The sequence below is a fragment of the Peromyscus maniculatus genome, chromosome 21 (genome assembly GCF_049852395.1).
Source record: "Peromyscus maniculatus bairdii isolate BWxNUB_F1_BW_parent chromosome 21, HU_Pman_BW_mat_3.1, whole genome shotgun sequence".
Taxonomy (NCBI): domain Eukaryota; kingdom Metazoa; phylum Chordata; class Mammalia; order Rodentia; family Cricetidae; genus Peromyscus; species Peromyscus maniculatus.
The window spans coordinates 26516723-26537948 of record NC_134872.1 but is presented as its reverse complement, the minus strand read 5'-3'; the positions used below and the strand labels follow the sequence as shown (position 1 = coordinate 26537948).

Here is a 21226-nt window from a genome sequence, read left to right as displayed (position 1 = left end):
ACCCCTTGCCATGTCAGGGTCGGGTGCTGGCCCACAGGGAATAACTAGCTGATGTCAGCTGCAGGCTGACTTGTGGCAAGTGTCCAAAGGCAAGACAGCGGCGACACCACTCATATGTCAGAGGGCACTGGCCTCTCAAGGATAAGGGGTTGCTAAGAATAGGCCTAAGGAGAAACCCGGAAACTGTTGCAATATAATCTCTGAGACCTCCCAATGTAAACTTTCAGTAACTGCTCTGGACACGGAGAGGCCCGGGGAAGAGGTCAGGAGGGAAGGGTTCCAAGAAGCGTCTTCACAGCCGTCTCAGCTGATATTTACGTGGCTGGGATAATCACACGCTCTGTTAATTACAGTGCCAGCTCCGGTAAGGAGCACGCATCCTTCCAAACCAGGGCCAAGTCCGGGACTAACCAGGGCTTTTTCAAGGCTCTGGGGAGGAATGCTGTCATTGACCACATGGAAATGGGAGTCTGCTTCCTGGAGAGCTTGGGCATGGAGAAGGCAGTGAAGTCTTACTAGGGGACTGTAATTTACATCTCAATTTATGCTGAGCTTAGGGTCCCTGCCAGTGTTCTGGTCGTGCTGAGTCCAGGCTGCAGAGCTGGCTGTTTGAGGCAATGTATTATTATGGTGTATACTTTAATATGTTATACTGGTATTATGTATTATTTATGGAATATGTATTATTATGTAAAATGTATTATAAGGAGTATGAACAAACAAATATATTTGAGACTATATTGCTATGGGTCTATGTTGCTCAGGCTGGCCCTGAACTCCTGAGCTCAAGGAATCCTCCTGTCTCAGCCTCCTGAGTAGCTGGGATGGTAGGCTTCCCAATCCCTGGCTTACACTAATCTTTTCTGTTAGGTTATTTATCTTTTCTGACCTGGTCTGAGTAAAGCTATTTGTTAAGAACAGTTTCTGCAAATGCTACCTAACTCACCTCTTGTCTTTGAATTGCTCACCTAGAATTGTCGTGTTTAGATGAACAAACTTTCCCTGTGGCTTTTGGGTTTTCTGTCATGTTCAAAGAGGCCTTCTTACTGGGAATTATAAAATATGTGTTCATATTTTGCTCATATAGTTTATGGTTTCATGTTTGACATCTCAGTATTTTGTTGTTATTCTTTTATTTTGTTTTGAGTTGGCTTTCTGATGCAGGGTCTTGTGTAGCTCAGGCTGCCTCAAATCAAATATACAGGCTGGCCTTGAACTCCTGATCCTCTGGCCTCCATCACCCGAGTGCTAATACTATAGGTGTGCACCACTGTGCCCAGATTACCTCGGAATATATTCTGCACTGACAATCTGTCTTGATAGATTGGGTAGGATAGAGATTCACTATAAAGAAAGAATCAGGGGCTGGGGAGGTGGTCCAGATGGTAAAGCCTTTGCTTTAGACAACCGATGGCCTGAATTTGATCCCTGGAGTGCATGGAAAAATGGAAGGAGAGAGGGCAGTCCGAGAAGTTGTCCTCTGATCTCCACAATGTGCATCGTGATAGGCATGCCCCCCCTCTCCCTCTCTCTCTCTCTCTCTCTCTCTCTCTCTCTCTCTCTCTCTCTCTCTCTCTTCTCTCTCTCTCACACACACACACACACACACACACACACACACACATTACACACATACAGAACCAAACTTTCCATTTGCCTTTTCCCACAGGGCCTGTCTCATGCCTTAACACCCATTTCAGAACAATCCACCTTTCTCTTTCTACTGTTAAATGATACTTTTATCACAAATCAGATTCCCATGGGCGCTTGGTTTTCTTTTCTAGCCACTTGTCTCAGCTGTCCTGTTCTTTTTCCTAACAGTCATGAGCTTACGTTTTTGTTTTTGTTTGTTTGTTTGTTTGTTTTTTTCTGAATGAACTTCAGCATTTGATTGGACAACCAGCATTCACCAAGAACAGACATACATTACATTTATGGATAGAGGGTCTATATGTGAAAAGGGTAAATGAGCTACATCCACCCATCCCTGAAATTCATCTTGCTCTGAGGCACCTCCCATCCCTGGCAACACCTGCCCCTCCTCCTCCTGGGGAGGGCACCACCATGAACTGTGTGACTCAGAAGTGTGGGGTGTCCAAAACTCCTTTTCTTTTCTAAAATTGATTTTGGTCATCACCAAAATCCACCATGTTCATCTCCAATGGTGTGTGCAGGTATGTGTTTCTATGTGTATATAGACAGATAGATGGGTGGGTGGATGGATGAATGAGTGGATGGATAGATAGGTAGGTAGATAGGTAGGTGGATATATGTATGTATGTATGTATGTATGTATGTATGTATGGATAGGTAGGTAGATAGGTAGATAGATGGATGGATGGATAGATGGATGGATGGATGGATAGATGGTAGATAGATGGATGGGTGGGTGGATGGATGGATGGATGGATGGATGGATGCATGGGTAGATGGTTGGGTAAATAGATGGATGGATGGATGGGTGAATAGATGGATAGATAGATAGGTAGGTAGATAGATAGGTAGGTAGATAGGTAGATGGATGGATGAATGGATGGATGGATGGATGGATGGATAGGTAGGTAGATAGATAGATAGATAGATAGATAGATAGATAGATAGATAGATAGATAGATAGATAGAGATTTAGCCTAGACCAGGGCATTTAAACAGCACTCCCCTGTCACTTCCATTCAGTGTGCTCCCGCTGAGCACAGGGAGAGGCTACCTCTGTGTGCCGTGTGTGTGTGTGTGTGTGTGTGTGTGTGTGTGTGTGTGTGTGTGTATGTGTGTACTGTTGTGTCCCTCATCCACCTAACACAACCCTAGGGCCCCCACGGCCTTGGGATACAGTTCCTGAACATCTTGTCCTTCAAGCAAAGCCCTCGCCTCATCCTGGCTTTCCCATTCAGTCCTTTTTCTGGGTTCTTCTCTCAGTTCAGGAGCTTGATGCCCCTCCTGACTCTCCTTTCCTGGGTGGACTCCGCAAGACCTTGAACGTTGTTCAGTTGTTCCTTCCCTTAAGGCCATTCCTTCCTGGACTGGCCGGAGCCCAGAGGCGCCCTTCCTCTCTGTCCCTACTTTCTCCCTGCCGCAGCAGCATCCATGATCTGTGCCATCGTGGCCAATGAGACTGCTGTCATGGGCCTGGAGGGCAAGCAGTCAGAATCCCATCATCTACCCCAAACCTGGCGGGCTCTAGGTTCCTGACAGACACTCAGCGGGTGTGTCTACTGGTGTGGGCAGCTCCTCGTGGGTGAGGGTGGGAGCTCAGGTCCTTCCTACTGTCCCCCAAAAGCAGCTGGGGAGCCCACTGGAGGGGATAGGCCCCTTGACATGCCGTCATCCCTAGCTTGGCCATGACCTGCCGAGTACCTTGGGGTCGGGCCTCCACTCTGTTTTATAGGGCTTCCATGAGGACTCCCAGACACTAGGTTCCAGCTCCTTTGTGCCATTGGAATGGGAGTCCTCATGTTCCAAGGGCCTGGATGGCTCCTTTGGCTTAGACTATTGATCAGCCTCCAGCAGAATGGGCAGGTGGATTTCTGAGTCTGAGGCCAGTCTGGTCTATAGAGTGAGTTTCAGGACAGCCAAGGCCACACAGAGAAACCCTATCTCAAAAACAAAACAAAACAAAACAAAACAAAACAAAACAAAACAAAACAAAACAAAACACATACAAAAACAAGGCATGGCTGGTTCTGACGAGCAATATTATTCTGGGCCTTTCCTGACAGGGTGGAAAGCCACGTGTCCCCATGTCTCCCGCTGCCACCTAAGGCTTGCCTACTTGACCTCAGCTCTTAATGTCAAGCAGACCTTTTGTCTGCCTGTCTCCTGCTTCCACAGCCTGGTGCAGCAGGGGCAGCTGAGGGGTAGCTTGGTGTCTGGAAAGGACTCAATCAGGGTGGCCTGGCCTTCTGGCTGATGATCAGTGGCCACTGTCAGAGGACTCTGGGCATGGTCAGGACACCATGTGTCACAGATCCAATGCAGGCACCCACAAGGACCGTCATCTTCCCCTCAAGGTGAAGGTCCTTTATATACAGCGAGCGACACTTGGAGCCGGAAGGGGCTGCTGGGACAAAATTGCACTTATCACTTATAAGCCTGATAATCGGCATGGGCACAAGATTCTCAGGTTCCTCCTGTGACGTGTTGGGGTGTGGGGGGCAAGAACACCTCCTGCCTGTTCTGGAGGCCTAGCGTGTGGTTGGTGCCCATCACTAATCATGCTCCTCTACTCCAGTGGGGTGCAACCCTTTTGGGGGTCACATCCCAGATATCCCTCATATCAGATATTTGCATTACTATTCACAACAGTAGCAAAATTACAGTTATGAAGTAGCAAGGAAATAATGTTATGGTTGGGGCTCACTACACCATGAAGAACTGTATGAAAGGGTCGCAGCGTTAGGAAGGCTGGGAACCGCTGGTCTTCCCACTACCCCACTCTCTCTCCCTGTGTTCCCTGTACCCCCTGCTCCCCCATCGGATGACAGGTTCCTCATGTTCCTCGTCAGGGAAAGGGAGGTCCGTGACCACACAGGACCCTGGCCAAACCCCTTCTCCTCTATGGGCCTGTTTCCTCTTCGGAGAGGCTGCGTGAGACTAGGCTGAATTCCTGCCTCTTGCCTGACACTGGTTCCATTGAAGCAGTGTGAGTGGGTCTTGGGGTCCCACTCCCCCTCCTCCCCCCCCAAAAGCTGTGTCATCTTGCTTGAATCCATCACCCGCATGCCAGGCAGTTCCTAAGGAAGCATGTCAGAGGGAAGCCGGGAGGTGCTAATTGCCTCCCCGGACCTGGTACTGACAGCGAGGAGGAGGCTTGGCGTGTGGAAGGTGGGTTGGGGCCCCATTAGAACCAGGAGTGGGTGCCGGGGCCAGTGAACCTGGACTGTGTCATCTGCTCCTGGTTTCAGGAAGTGGAGATTAGTTCCAGAGAAAGCCGGGACACCCACTCAGGGCAGGCGGCGCTTTTCTGCTTTTTCCTCATGTAAACAACAGCAACCACCTCTCCTGCCTCCCAGCTGCTGGAGTTTTGTGGCTGAGAGGCTAGGCCCCGGGGAGCCCTCCCGGGAGGCAGCAATTTAGGTATATTTAGTCAGCCCACTTTCTTTAACATCAACAGCAATACTTGAAGACCAGCAGGGCTGACCACACCGCATGCGATGGCCACACCCAGAGGCCTGCACCGAGGCTCACCCTTCCCCCCCGCAAAAAAAAAGCTCTTTCCATTAGCTCTCCCGACCTCCACACCCCGCAAAAGAACAGCTACAACTTACAGGGGGGCCTCGAGGCCCGACGATGGACATCCCCGCGTCTCCAGGGGCACCCTGTAGGGAGACAGAGGGTGTGTGGAAGGGTAGACAGGGAGGAGAGTGGTGGGGAAAAGATGCAAAAAGGGGGATGGGTATTGGGGAGCTGGCATCTGGGAGAGGGGATGCCAACCCCATAGACCGAAGGGAGGCCAGAGATCGGTTGGAAATGAGGAGCCCAAAGACCATCATTAGAACATTCCAGAGGAGCTGAGGAGGGCCGTAGGAGGCAGCAGACATGGAGAGATGTGGGTGGGACAGGACAACGGGCTTGGCGAGTGCAGAGAGCAGGATCCATGACATCCGGGGCAGGAGACACAGGGAAAGGGGGTTCGGCACTGACATTCCACCCATTTCACCTGGCAGCACACGCCACAATTGTTAAACGGGAATTATGAGAACGGAGGGTCAAGGCATACAATACCCTGGCTCTACGGGCCCAGCAGCCTTGAGTCCAAAGGCTGGTTGTCCCAGGGAATGCCTGTGGTGGCTGAGCCCCTCCGGCATGTCCCGGAGCTCCTTGGCTGGGAGCCCTGGGTGCTATCACAGGTGGTTGAGCCAGCTGGGTAAATGCAGGGTGTGTATGTGTAGGGGTCCCCACCGGGAGTCCATAGCAGAGGCAGGAGGGGAAGGAAAAAGGCCAGAGCCCTGAGTTAGAGTCATGGCAGCCTGCCGAGCTCACACGATCCCCCTGAGTACTGGAGCTCGGAATGTTCTGCAGCCCTTGTGGGGAGGGGTCCGAAATGCATTTCGTTCAGTGTCCTACCTCACAAACAGGTAGCAGTGAGCTCAAGCCAGTAACTGTAGCCCTGGTGGATACGGCTTAGGGCAAAATGCATGCTTTGAAGGGAAACTCTGCTCCTTAGCAGCTGTGGGACAAGCTAATTTGGGACAAGCTAATTTCTCTGTTCATTTCCCAAACTATGGCAGAGAAAACATCACCTAGCACGTAGGCGGGATATGGACATTTCATGGGATAATACTGGAAAGTTTAAAAGCGCCATGTGGTCCGAGGAAGGGGCTGTGTCTGTCTCTCCTTGGCAGTTTCACCCCCTGATAGGATGGGACCAATAGTTTTGTTCCATTTGGAAGACCGCCCAGCCCTATGGCCAGTAGCCTCTCAGTCTTGGAGTCACAGCATCCAGGGCTCCTCTCCAGCTCTGTCACCTTCTAGCCATGTGGCCATGAGCACGCAACTTTTCTTCTCCGTGCCTAGTGCACAGGGAAATAGTAAAGTTTCCAGAAGGGCTGTCAGCCTTAGCCCGGCGCATAGAAACAAGAACACTTCACAACATGAGGAGCCTGGGGTGTGCCAGACGCTGGAGCAACTATTAATGTTAGCATTTGTTGTTACTTTGGGGATAGGATACTCTGTTGCAGAAACAGTGGGGGCGGGGGCAGGACAGTGAGCGGGGAATCTCATACCTGTAATCCCAGCTCTCAGCAAGTAGGGGCACCAGGTAGGAAGACCATTATCCATTATAAGTTTTCAGGTCAGCTTGGGCTACATGGTGAGTTCTAGCCTAGCCTGGGCTACAAGTCAAACTCTGTCTTAAAATGGAGGCGGGGAGGCAGAACAAAAAAAAAAGCCCCACAATACTGACGTGTCCAGTGTCTGGAAGAAAATCTGAGGACCAGGAAGCCCAGGTTCTTGTCCCTGGTCACGTTGGCTGCTGGGGACACTGGACAAACCTCAGTCTTTCCCTGGATCTTCCTTTCTCGTCTGATTGGATAGATTATGGTCTGAAATCTTCAGAACCCACCAGGCTGCTATTTCAGAATGTCCTACCCTCACCCCGCAGACCCCACCCCCACCCCCTACCCCCGCTACCCAGAGACTTCTGGCTTCCCAGGCAGGGTGTGTGTGTGGGGGTTCTTTCTGTGACCCTGGGGTCCTCCTGGGCAGTCCAATCTACACAACAGTGACAAGCCAGTCTCCTTTCCTTGAGGAGTCCACAGCTAGGAATCAGAGCAATGGGATCCATCACACTGGTTAAGGGCAAATAGGGGCAGACTCACTGAACTGGGGCAGCTGGAGCCCTGCCCAGGAATGCGGGGGCTCCCAGGGCTCCACACCAGGGTGTGGAAGACGTCAGCCTCAAAGCCTCCCAGTAAGAGACAAGGCTGGGGGATAAAGGTGAAGGGGGCAGCAAGGACTCACCTTCTCTCCTGGTTGACCTTTGACACCCTGGGCACGCCGCCCCACGGAACACAGGGCAAGGGGTAGAAAAGGGGGGGGGGAGAGAGAAAAAAAGATGAGAGACAGACACGGGCACAAGAATCTGTGTTAATGGCGCAGCAACTGAAAAAAAAAAAAATCACTGGGAAATAAGAAACACAGCACAACAGAACACAGATGCAGACACGCGACGGCCATCTCAGCCAGCAAGCGCGGCCAGCTGCTCTACATCACTAGGAGAGAAACAGGGGACCCTGTCCAAGTGCTGTGTGCACGTGTGAGCGAGCGAGTGAGTGAGTGAGCGAGCGAGCGTGACCCAGGCAGAGGGACAGAGAGAAAGAGAAACCCAACACAGTCAGAAAAATCTCCCTGGGTAGCCCAGGTCCAATGGGCTATGGCCAGGGCTGGGAAGAAGTTCCCAAGGCCTGTGATCACGGACCCCAGGAGCTCTGAAGGTCCCTCTGAGCACCAAGTACAAAGCCCCGCTGTATTTACTCTGTACTTACAGAAGTAAGACTGGAGCCCTTAGGGCTACACATGCCAGGTAGAGGGAAAGCTAGAGACTTGCGGGAGCTGGGGTGGGGGCGGGGGTGGGGGCGGGGGCGGGAGCTAGGGGGGTAGGGAGGGGCAGAAGGTGGCTACCAGGCCTGAGTGGCTCAGGCCTATAATCCCAACCATCTGGAGACTGAAGCAGGAAAGAATACAAATTCAAGGCCTGCCTGAACTAGAGAGTGAGTTCAAGGCCAGCTAGGGCCAACTCTGTGAGATCCTGTCTCAAAGATAAAGTCTAAAGAGGGCAGAGGATTGAACTCAGTAGGAGGATGGATGCTTGCCTCATAAGCTCAAAGCCCTACATTCAATCACCAGTACTGCCAAATAATAATAATAATAAAATAATAATAATAATAATAATAATAATAATAATAATAATAATAATGGCGGCATTGGTAGGAAGCAGGAGACACAAATTCTACGAGGATGGAGGGTGAGTTGGTAGACAAAGAAAGCTGAATACCCAGCCAGGGGTCCCTTGTCATCGCAGTGGCCAATGGAGAGGCAGCTTCTATCTACCCAGCTCTAAACTGGCCAGGGGCGCCACTTCTGGTGAAGTACGGGAATGACCCAGGAATTTCACACCTACTGGTCACTGGACACTTCAGTCCTTATCAAGTGGCTTATGCCAGGACCCCTAGTGAGCAGCCAAATGGGCCATCCTACATTTAAAATAGCACCAGCCCGTGAGGAGCTCCAAAGTGGCTGGAAAGCTTTGCCCGGGAGGTGGGAGGCTTCCGGTGACTCCCCTACCTCTTCCCATTGCCACCACACAGGAAGCACTGGTGGTGGGGGCGGGAGGGGGGGCGGCCCGGCGAGGGCAAGAAGGAGTGGCGGAAGTACATTTTGCACTCAGCGGGGGACTTCCTGCAGGTCAGCTGCTGCACCCAAGGGGAAAAGCTCCTAACACTTACCTAACTGACTTTGTGCGCTTCCTGGGTAGATTTTACCCATCCAATGGGATCTATCTTTAAGGCTGTGTTTCACTTCCGGGTACTCAACACAATGACTTGCGGAAGGATGGAAGGGTAATAATGTCTCATCTCTGGATGGGATCCGGTGACAGCGCATACGGACCCGCTGTCAAATGGGTAGACTGATGGAGTGGAACCATAGGGCAGGCACAATGCCCAGTGTCCTGGTTTAGAACCAGTGTGAGGACTCCATGGAGGGGGCCAGGACTCCCACACTCGGACAGGTCTCGTAGCCCTTATGATACTAAAGAATGGCACAAGGCTGTTTGTACACACTGAATGTTTTTCCACTCTCCAAGGTAACAAGCCTTGTTGAGTGTGTGTGTGTGTGGGGGGGGGCGGTGAGGGAGTAGTGGGCAAGAGCTTTGAAGTTTTTGAGGTCCCCACGAGCTATCACTCTGGGAAACCCTATGCTAAGAACTCGGTAAATGTTGGACAAAATGACATCAACTAATGCGACCCCCAGCACCATAGAGGTGGCCTCACAGCTCGGGATGCATGGAGCACCTGTACTGAACTCTGGAATGTTCCAGGCCTCTGAGGCATCAGTTTAAGGCCAGCCCTTCCTTTCAGCTGTGATATTATGAGTGGACTGCCAGGATCAAGGGCCCAAATTTCCAGCCTGGTTGCCTGCATTCAAGTACCTGCTTACTCACTTCCTAGTGCAGAACCTTGAGATCTTTACCTTCCAAGCCTTGGCTCTCTTATCCCGAGTACTGGGGGCAGGGTGGAAATTGTGCCTCTCAGCATGCCGTTCTTTCGAGGACTGAATGAGCTGATACGTGAAGGCTCTTCGGTTTGGTTCAATACCCCAATGTGATGTCAGTACTAGCAAGAGTGACCTAAGCCCGGGGTGCCCCAAATCCATGCTTGCTCCAGCCATGCAGATTCACACACAGAGATGTCACAGTCATGCTTAAGGCCAATCCTGTCACAGACACGAGAGTCACAGGCAAAGCCAGCATGTGGCAGCGGGAGCATGCTGGAGGTGAAGGCTGGTGCTGGTAGTCAGCAGTCAGATGAGGAGGGCAGCCCCGACTAGATCCATGTCCTGGTTACATCCTAATGTGGGCATGCCCTTCGCCCGCTCAGGCTTCTGGCTTTCTAGGCCCTGGAGACCTTCATCCTGAGGCTGACAGGACAATCCAGGGGCCAGGGATTCAAGGCCTGGATTCAGCCCTTCTCATGTCTTCTGACCAACCACTCTTGTGTCCCCTGAACGCTTTCCTCACTTCTTTTCACAAAGGAAACAGGAACTGTATCGCCCTCACGAGGACCTAGAGGGACTCCCTGGTACCAAGCCCTGTCTTCACTACTTCGGAGTGTAGCACCCATCCACGGAGGGCGCTTGTGGGAGACGGTGGCGGCTCTGGGGATGGTTGCGGGGGCAGCTGGTGCCTTGGGGTACTCAGCTCTCACTCCATCCCCCTCTGTGTGTTCAGCGACTTTCTTGTATTTTTCTCTCTGCTGTCCAGTGTTCTGCAGAGTACCAAGTCCCTGCGTCTCCAAGGACACATTCCAACAAGCCCTCGGTAGGTGGCAGAAACCCTGGCTGGCATTGGGACCTTAAGTACTACAGCCCGGTGAGAAATTAAAAGCAATGGTTTGTATTAAATAGAACAAGTGTAACAATATTTCCTAAGAGGTTTGGGCAGATGTGGTCTCTCTTGAAATATCGGACTCTAGGAACTGAAGTTGTGTGTTGCAGATGAACCGCAAGATGCTGTTTTTTGTTTTGTTTTTTTTTTTAACAGACTGGAGACTGGAATAAAATATCTTCCCCTCTCCTTCCTTGGCCTTGCTGAAGTTGCCCTGGGCAGCATTTCACCATGCATGGAGGACAAGCCAGCATGGAGAAGCAAGCAATGGCCACCCTGCAAGCAGGGGCATGTGGGCCAACTCACCACACGTCCAGGCATCCCAATGGCACCCTTGTTCCCCTGATGAAGGAGGTGGAAACAGTCAATGTGGCTGCCACCCGCCAGAGAGTCCCACGCGCTGTGCAGGCCTGGCTTGGAGGCACAGCTAGGCAGCTTTGTTGGGGCAGCTGGGGCAACATCTGGAGTGGCACCAAGTGTCACGTGGATGTCGTGGATGAACTTTGCAGGAAACCTCACTAACTAGTGTTGGGACCTCCATGCCTCGATGGAGCCAGACTTCTCATCTCTCACCTATGGTTTTCTGCACTCAAGCATGGTGCTACAGAATAAAGGTTACAGCCAGGGGAGGTCATCAGCCTGGGCCTCAGTGTCCCTAGGTGTCTCCAAGGCCCTTTCTCCCTTAGGCTTGTGTTGTGGCAGCCCATCAGTGATAGCCAAAATGGGCCTAGGAGTCATCATCTTTGACTTGAAGGCACAGAGCAAGGACGAATGACTTCCCTATGTCTGTCTGCCAGAGGCGGGGTGGGGGGTGGGGTGGGGAGCAACGCCCATGCTCCCCGGCTTCTCCTTCTCCTGCTCTGGTGTCCTACCCTGCCCCCTCTTCAAGGCTGCTCCAGCATGTGGATCCACATGCTTTGTTTTGTAGCCAGGGTTACATCCTCTGGCTCTGGAAATCTGCTTACAAAGTTTCATGCGTCCCCCTTTCAGTAGAAAAATCTTTTTTTGTAATCATAGGCATGCAGACATCATAAAAATCTGGGGTGGGGCCTCAAAGGATGAGGAGCAACGGGGTATAGAAGATGATGTCCAGGATCCTGGACAGAAGTTTGCCCTGAAATTTCCCTAGGGGTGTGTGTGTGTGTTGGGGGGGGCATTCTGAGGTGACTCTAGATCTGTTGATCCCTAAGAGGCAACCACAGAGGCAAAATGCCTCAAGGGACAAGCGGCATCCCAAGACATGTGTGGGATGCACAAGAAACGCCGTCAGTTCCTGTTAGGCTTACATTGTCAAGATCAAGGGCATCTATGAGCAAAGCATTCTGCCTTTGCTAAGAATGGCACAGTGCTGGTTGTAAGCACCGACTGTTTCCCCGTCCTCCCTGAGCACCAGCCTTACTGAGTGGGAGATGGCGGGGTGACAGCTTTGAGGCTGCTGAGGTCCCTGTGAGATGCTCCTGCCTTATACCAAGAACCTGACATCTGGTGAATGCTGGGCAAAATGAAGTGGGCTAAATAAAGCGGAAGCCCACAGCACCATGGTTCTGTATGCACATTTATTTTTCCTGTCCTTTATGTCTTAATAAAGGGCCAGCACGGGTGCACCTGCTAGCAGGTCACCTCACGGCCCTTGGCATGTAAGGTCAGACCCTCAACCAGCGGATCTGCCCCTCCCACCAAGGCCACGCCAGGCCCATGCCTGTTGTCCGCTCTGACGGACGAAGACGACCTCACAGTCCATTCACCATTTTAAAGCTTGGACTTTTGAATGATATTCCAGGGTGTGTGTGGGTCTTGGATTATTTTTCCTCTCTTTTTGGAAAATAATGTTCTTTGCAGCCCTGGCCATAAAATGCTTGGGTAAGGGACAAGCATGGAAAGGCCAGTGGCTGGAAATTCGGCAGTGTCCCTGCTCTGAGGATCGCCCCCTAAATGCCTTTTAAAGGTGGATGTTGTAAGAGGGAAAAAAAAAAAAAGCCCATCCACATTCCTCTCAGTCACCTGACCATCCCCCTGCTTAGATTTCACTGGACTGAGTCACTTGCAGCCCTGGGAGAATCTCAGCACTTGACTAACAAAGTTATTGGCCACAGATTCTAGAAGCCTGTTGAATTAGTCAAAAGGCTATAGCAGAATTCACATCCAGAAGGTTCTAGAATCCAATGGAAGTGGCCTTTAGCCAGGGGAGACTGGGAAGACAGGTATCAAAGGTACCCCTGTGAGCCCTCCTCCCCTGAATCCCTTCTATATATACTCTGCCTAGATGCCTCCTCCATGCCACACTCCCAAAGCCATCCATGCCTTTCCTTAACCCCCTAGACGGCTACAGCATCTTGTCTGAGCCACTTCCTGCTCCATAGCCCACGGTATCCATGTCCAGTCCTCATCTCATTTACCTAAGCAGACAAATCTCTTAGGAGACTTTAAAGATGGCGCTCCAATAAATGTCAGTCGTGGGCCACAAGGAAGCACAGTGCTGGGGGGGGTGGGTGATAATTCACTAACGATCCGCTCTTGGGAAACTCGGGCTGGTTGACCGCTGCGCGCCTCCTCCTGAGCCTGAGCCTTTGTCTTCCCATCAGTGACATGGATTGGGGAAGACCCACTTCTCCGATTGGGGAAGACCCACTTCTCCGAGCTGATACTGTTTTTCTCTGACTTATCAGGCAATCGAGGCTGGGGATGCTCAGAATGCCCGGGACCTATTAAAGCGCCAGGAAGTGATGGCTAGTCACATGACTTCTACCCACTGTTGTCCAACGTCTCTGTGGTTACTCAGCCCTCTTATGGCAACTGGGGAGGAACAAAGGTTTGGAGTCCACCTTTCACCAGAGGGCGGCAGGAAGACTAGAACAGTAATTTGAATGGCATCTACCATGAAAGAGGGTGGGAATGAGCCAGGGACTGGCCACTTGTTCCAGTCCCCCATTACGAAACTCTCTATCTTGACAACAGCTCCTGGGTTGGGAGGGTCTGCTGCTGGGCCTGCCTGCTAACACCTCAGGAGGGTTGCCAGGACTTGTAGCCATAGGCCCCAGGTAATCTCCAGTGTACCAAAGTAGAGGGCATGGGTGTGGTTTTGCCCTCAGCCACAGATTAAAGACTCCGGAGGGAGGTCACACTCAGAGAACTGTGAGAAGAACTTGCCCCCCAAGCCAGCCAGTCAAGGGACCGAGAAAGACTGAGCGACGACTCCGGGGTGTGGCTCAGTGCGAGCGTGCCTGAAGTATGCCAGGGCACGGGCTCTATCCCCAGCGCCCACATGAAAAGGAGGCAGAGAGAGAAGAAATGAGTTACTTACTGGGAGTCCAGGTCTTCCAGTGGGGCCCTGAAATAAAGAGGTGGAGAGTGAACTTGACAGAGGTCGGAATTATGAATAGTCGATGGGGTAACATGGCCCCAATCAGCTGTGACCCCAGGGGAGTACCCTGTACTCTAGGGGCTTTTTAGTTTGTTATCAAGACAGGGATGGGGCTTCATTTCTGTCATCCATCCATCCATCCATCCATCCATCCATCCATCCATCCATCCACAAAGCCAAATAACCAGGACCTCCTCCTATATGCCAGGCTCAGGACTAGGACAGCAAACAGAAAGATGATCCGTCCCTTCCCGTGACTCAAGGGTCACTGGGATTTTGCCTCACACTAGCACGCTGCTGCCTCTGAACCCTTCTGTCTGGCTCCCTGTGGTACTCTGGGCACCATTTCTGCCCACTGGCTCTGACCAGGAAAGGGTAGGGATGAGAGGTAATCAGGACTCCCTGTTCCCTGTTCCACCACACAGGAGAAGGCACAGGTAGGGCAGAGCCTGCCATCTGCTCGGATGCCCCTGGTGCACGGGCCACATCTATGGCAATGGTGTGGGGCCAGAGATGGGGGGAACCCGCAGAGGATCGTGAGGGAGACAGTGGGACTTCTTTGATGCGTGAGACCACATAAGATCACCAACTCCGGGATGGGTTGGCATTGGGGTGGGGGCTGGGGGCTCTTCAGTCTTCCTGCTTCCCCAAACCCGAAGGACAAAAGTCTCCACAATGTGAAGAAGGAAAGAACACCAGCTAGGCGTATGTCAGCCTAGAGTCATCCTGGCACCTGGGAGGTTGAGGCAGGAAGATGATGAAGTCTAGGCCAGCATGGACCACAGAGTAAGACTCTCTCTCAAAATAAGTAAATATATAAATAAATAGAAATTATCCAAAAGTATCCTATCAATTATACTTTCAACCATAGCAATACATACAGGAAATCTCTGAGAAACCCACAAAATCCAGAGAGTGGCTGGACCCTGACCTCAGATAGGTTTGACCCAGAAGGTACTGTACTGATAGCTGCCTTCTGCCAAGAGGGGGCAGACTCCTGAGATGCTCTCAGGAGCTAAACCTGCGTGGAGGAGTAGGAGTGATATTGTGAAAAGGGCCATTCTACCAATAGCAATCTATGGATTCAATGCAATCCCAACCAAAACACCAATACAGTTCTTTACAGAAATTGAAAAATCAGTCTTCAACTGTATGTAGAAATGCACACACACACACACACACACACACACACACACACACACACACACACCAAACCAACCAACCAACCAAGCAGGGTAGCTAAAACAATCCTGAACGATAGGAGAACTGCCTATCCTAGACTCAGGTTGTGTTGCAGAGCTACAGAAATAAAAGCAGCATGGGGCCGGGCGTTGGTGGTGCACGCCTTTAATCCTGGTACTCAGGAGGCAGAGGCAGGCGGATCTCTGTGAGTTCGAGGCCAGCCTGGTCTACCAAGTGAGTCCCAGGAAAGGCGCAAAGCTACACAGAGAAACCCTGTCTCAAAAAACCAAAAAAAAAAAAAAAAAAAAAAAAAAAAAGCAGCATGGGACTGGCATGAAGGCAGACTTGTCGACAATGGAGTTGAGTTGATCAATGGAACTGAACTAAAGACCCAGACACAATGTCACGCACCTATGGACATGTGATTTTTTGACAAAGAAGTAAAAAACAACCATTGGAGAAGACAGCCTCTTCCATAAACGATGCCAGTTACACTGGATGACTGTGTGTAGAAGAATGAAAATAGATCCGTATCTCTCACCCTGCACAAAACTCAACTCCAAATGCATCAAGGGTTTCAACAGAAGACCAGCTACCCTGAGTCTGATATAAGATTAAGATCAAGAGTTAATGAATGGGACCTAAAAAGCTGAAAAGTTTCTATATGGCAAAGGACACTGTCATTCGGGGAAAGCAACAGCCTACAGAGTGGGAAGAGATCTTTAACAACTGTACATCTGATAGAAGGTGAGTATCTGAAATACATAAACAACAACAACAACAACAAAAACTCTGCAGTCGCTCCTTAAAATAGAAACACACACGAAAAGAAGGTAAACAGAGTCACCAAATAGGGGAGCCAGTACCTCAACTCGACATCTTATGCCACCAAATAAAACCTCCAGTCTAGGCATGACTTATACATTATTGAGTTGTTGGCCAAAGGGGCCCCATGGGAATGCCCACACATCGCAAGCTATTGCCAAGGCTGTCAGCTGCTCGCCCCAACCTGATGGTCAGGGCCTGTTGCCGGAGACAGCACCGACTTATGCCAGTGAACACAGAGAAGTCAAGCTGGCGCCTCACTAGAACCTTCACCCTAGTGACTAGCGTTCATGGTCCCAGAAGGTACTCTGCACATCACCAGAGGAGAAAGGTGAAGTCAATGCAGCTATAAACCCTGTCACCTACATCAGCGACTTGCCTGAAAGATACACTTGTGTAGTCGTGGCTCAAACACTGTAGGAGTAACCAACCACTTTTTGGACTGGATTTAAGACCCACTCTGTGAGTGGGAACACCTAACACTGCTCAGGTGGCCCCAAACCTGAGACTAGAGAGGTCATGGGTCTAGGGGAGAACCCACTACTATTATTCTGATAAAGGGATATAACAGCGAAATGGCATACTGCTACACCCATAGATCAGGGCCTTGCCCAACCCACATCAGAGAAGCTGCTTCTTGAAGTAGTTGGTAACTAACACAGAGACCCACAAGTGGACAGTCTGCATCGAGTGAGAGACTCTGGAGGACTCAGTCCTAAGTGGGGATGATTTCACTGAACTCCTTCCCTCAGGGCCTGGGAGTCTGTAGAGAAGAGGGAACAGAAAAAGCCAGAGGTAATGGGTGGCTCCAAGGGAACAATGTCTCCCAGACACAACAGGACTGATGCGTGTGAACTCACAGACACTGTGGCAGCACACACCGGACCTGCACAGGTTCAAGCCAGATGGGGTCCCAGGACTGAGGCGGGAAGTAGACACAGGGTCCCACCCCTAACCAAGAAGCCATCTGCAACTGATACCCAATGGCGAAGGGAAGACCAGATTTTCTCCGGTGGAGTATCACTGGGTCTATCAATCACGCTTTAGCACAGGCCCCATGCCCAGGAGTTCTTGGCCCACACAAAACAAACTAAAGGCATTTTTGTGGACCTTTTGTTTCATTTTGCTTTGTTTAGGCATTTTTATTTTTTCCTCTTGTGGGTTTTTTGCTTGTTTGATTTTCGTTTTTGTGGGTTTTTTGTATGTGTTTCTTGCTTGTTTTTGTTCCTTGTTTGTTTTTGAAAGTGAATGAGAGAGAAAAGAACATAAATTCAGGTGGGGAGGGCGGTGGGGAGGATCTGGGAGGAATTGGGGGGGGGGGAACACAAGATAAAGGGTATGGAAAAAAGCTTTTCAATTAAAAAAAAATGAGCTGAGCCTGAGCCCTGGCCCACAGGGTGGGGCCCAGCACAGGTGGAGATGTTTCGGTAGCAGAGATAGAATCTTCTGGAACAGGAGCAAGAGCTGCGTAGCCAGCCCACCTGTGCTCAGTCTTGGCTCTGCACTTTCTGTGTGAGTGATGAGGATGACCGGAAATCCAAGGCGCCTTCCGCTTTCTCAGCTCGACAACGGGAGAACTGAGTAAGCACCTGTCTTTACGATGAGATAAACTAGTGTAACACTGAACTCGGGGACTTGAATACAGCAAGTGCTAAGCAAATACTAGCACGAGCCATTTATTAGACCCCAATATTAGGTGAGGACAAGTGGGTGAGGCACAGAACCACGGAAAGCCACCTTTCACGGAGTGTCCAATGCCTTCCTACCTAACTGTAGACTGAGTTTTTGAAAAAACAAAAAACTGATTTCCCCTTTTGCATGGGCCAACAGGGAGCTCAAATCCCAGTTTTTCTGCCTCTCCTGTTCAGCTCCCCACCCCTGTTTCCTTGCCTTGTTTGTTCCAGTTGGCTTTCTATTGAAGTAAATACCACGACCAAGGGGGCGCGTGTTCAGATGTCAGTCCATCGTGAAGTCAGGGCAGGAACTCCAGGCCCACAGAGGGGTACTGCTCCCTGCCTTGCTCCCCATGGCTTGCTCAGCTTGTTTCCTTATACAGCCCAGGACCCCCTGCCCAAGGACAGCACCATCCACAGTGGGCTGGGTCCTCTCCCGCACCAATCACTAGTCAAGAAAATAACTTGCCTCCAGGTCTGTCCGATGGAGGTATTTTTTTTTTTTCAACTAGGAGCTTCTTCCCACATGACCCTAGCTTGTGTCAAATTGACAAAAAACAAAAACAAAAACAAAAAACCCAACTAGTACATAGTTTTAAACCCCTCTCTCCCGGAGTGAGGTGGGATAGAAATAAAGGAAATACATTAATCAACAGGAGTTACAGATTTTTTTTTTTTAAACAGAGGGTGCTGTGTGCTCCTATAACTCAAATGATGAGAAAGGGGGGCAGAGGGGAGACAGGCTTTGGCCTTGGACACTGGGCTGGGGGCAGCGGGAGAGGCTAATTTGCTACCCTTTGCTAATTCCTGCTGCCACATCAATGCATCCTCGGTGTGTGCCAACCTTGTGCCCACAGGAACCTGGGCATCCCCACTGGAGTGCTGAGCTAGCCCCTAAGAGACAGCCCTCAGGGCAGCAGATGGCCATCTGTCCAACCCTCACCTCTGGCCATCAACATCCTTCCTTACAGGAAGCAAAGCACACGGGGCTGAGGAAGTGTCCCCCCCACCCCCCACCCCCGTCCCACACATCCCCTACCCATCCCTCTTCGTCCTTCTGTTTTTCAGTCGTGTTAGTCAGAGCTGGGCAAGGACCTGGGGACTCTCCTCTGCGTCAAGCTTAGAAGCACGAAGAACTACCTGGGCCTTGCCCCTTGCTCCACAGCTCAGACAGGTAGAGACTGTAGGTAGGCACTCATACCCCACTTTGCCAGTCCCCAGAATCCAGAAATGACAGCACCCACTCCGGCTAGGAACGATATGCCAGGCAGGTAGGCACAACTCTGAGGATGCCGAGGTTCTAATGAGGCACCTGGAGTTAATGCCACCTCTGGCGTGTCCTCAGGATGAGGCAGATGTGGACTCTTTGAAAAAAAGGAAGGGATACATGATCCCATTCCAGCAGGTGGCCTACCATAGTTCCTTTTTAGAAAAAACAAAATCTAAGTGGCCCAGGCTGGCCTTGAACTCCTTATACAGCTGAGGATGACCTTGAATTTTAGATCTTCCTGTTTCCATCTTCCAAGTGCTGGGATTTATGCTGGGGATTAGACCCAGAGTTCCATGCATGCTAGGCAAGCACCCCAACTCCACCACCTCAGCCACATCCCCAGCCCCCCGCCATCTATTTTGGAAGATGGGGGACAGGAATGGCCATTTGATGCCCCTAAACCAGCCATGATAATGCACCTTCCTCCTTGGTTGCTCTGCTATCCGAGTCCTAACCAGACAAAGTGGTGGGAGGATTCTTAGGGGTCGGGGGTCAGGGGTGGGATTTCAGCGTGATCACAGAGTATTAAATAACGGTCTCTTTAAGAATCAGGTGCACTGGTTTCACAAATAGGGTACTCTCTTCCTCTGACTTCCACTGGTTCCTCACAGCCCCAAAGCCACCTCCTAGCAACTCAGGAGGGACGGGGAGAGGGTGGGGTAGATTTCAGTGACCTTGAGAGAGATCTGATGTGAAGTGGCTGGGCCCTTTCAGAGCCGGTCCCCAGGGTCCCCCAGTGCCCTCGGGTCTTTTGTAGGGCTATCAAAGACTGTCCCTCAAAGAGCACGTGATTCTGGCTTTGGGCCCTTTACCTTAGGGAGGTGTTTCCTTGAGTTCTTCTCCGGGCATTTGGAAAAGGTCCAGCTCCCTGCCCACCCCTAAGACTAAGGCCCAGGAAGCAGGACATGTGGCCTGTACGGCTATTACCACCACCGACCTCAGCTGCCCCTAGGGGCCTGGCCAGAATGGGGCTGCCCACGCAGGGGTGTGGATGGCACTGTGGAGTCTCCGTAGCCTGGAGCTGTGCCCTGACCTGCTTTCTGCATGGGACAAAGACATTGGGGGAGGGAGCAGAACCTAGCTGGGTGATCTTCCTTCTTTCTGATAGCTACCACTTCTTTCACCATTGTTATTGGTGTGTGTGTGTGTGTGTGTGTGTGTGTGTGTGTGTGTGTGTGTGTGTTTGGAAGGCAGGCCAAGAAAGGGGTAAGCCAGTCTTCTAGAATGAAATGAAGGCCAGAAGGCCAGGGTGGCCACTGTCTAGCCCTGAAGGGATACAGAGTCCTAGATCTTTGTGGGACTTGGGGAAGGACCCCCCCTGGAAGACAGTAGGGGCTGTCAGCGCCCCACCCAGGGCCCTGTTACCATAGACGACACAGGCCTTTGAGACGCGCGCGCGCACACACGGGGACCAGCTGCAGCCTGTACTTACAGGAGGTCCTGAAAGAGAGAGAAAAGGACTGGTCAGTGTCACTGCTGCCAGAGAGAGGGGGGGGGTCACCTTAGAAACAACATCCAAGAATTCTTTGGCAAACAGGTTTCCATCTGGTCTTCAAAGTTCGTCTTTTCCTGGCTCACTCTTGCCAGTGTGATCCATTTCCCCTTTATTTTGTCTCCATGTTTTTTTATAATTGGATGAGAAATGCAGGGGTCCGGACCCCCGGCTCAGCCCTGAGAGGGGGTCTAGGGGTCCCCACCCCTCACCTTCCTGCCTGTCAAGTTGCATTCTCAGGACCTGCCCGTGCGCGTTTATGGTTCAGGTTGCTCCGAGGTGGCCTCCAATGCAAGCGCAGAGAGGTCACAGAAGATGCTGGAGAGATTGATGCTGTTAGTGTGCTCACACTCCTGCAGGCTTTCCCAGGACATGCAATGGAAAACTGGCAACAGGAGCAGGTGGGGGGGGGAGCTCTCCAGCCCTCCCCTCCCAGCCTGATGTCTATTGGCCTGGCCTGGTTTCTGTTAGGCACTGAGTCAGACATCTTGCCCTCCAGGTCTACCGCCCACTACTGCTTTCCCGACACCTACTTCTCAGTCTGGGGGTCAGCCCCCCCCCTCTCTCTCTCCCTCTCTCTCTCTCTCTGGACTCCCTCCTTCCCTCCTGTCCCGCCCCCTCCACGTTCCCTCCTCCCGCACTGGACTTCAGCAGCAGCCCCATCTCATTATCAAGAGTTACAAGTTCAAGCATTGTGAGGGTGGGAGCCAAGAGGGTAGGAAAGGAAGCAGTGACAGGAGACTGTCTGAATGTCATTTCTGTAGAAGGGAGCTACGGGGGGGGGGGCCCACAGCCCCAAGGGGAGGGGTCCCGGCTGCATGTC

General features: G+C 51.4%; 1 protein-coding gene across 1 annotated transcript in view; it reads right to left on the bottom strand.

The window, feature by feature from the left end:
- The window catches only part of Col13a1 (collagen type XIII alpha 1 chain), an 84703-nt gene extending 64355 nt beyond the window's left edge, over positions 1-20348 (bottom strand). The window contains exons 1-5 of the mRNA XM_076557178.1: positions 20344-20348; positions 13902-13928; positions 10907-10942; positions 7459-7485; positions 5265-5315 (exon numbers count right to left, since the gene is read on the bottom strand). Coding sequence (XP_076413293.1) covers positions 5265-5315; positions 7459-7485; positions 10907-10921 — 93 coding nt within the window. The 5' untranslated portion in view covers positions 10922-10942; positions 13902-13928; positions 20344-20348. The remainder of the gene's footprint in view (positions 1-5264; positions 5316-7458; positions 7486-10906; positions 10943-13901; positions 13929-20343) is intronic.
- Between the last annotated feature and the right edge of the window lie 878 nt (positions 20349-21226).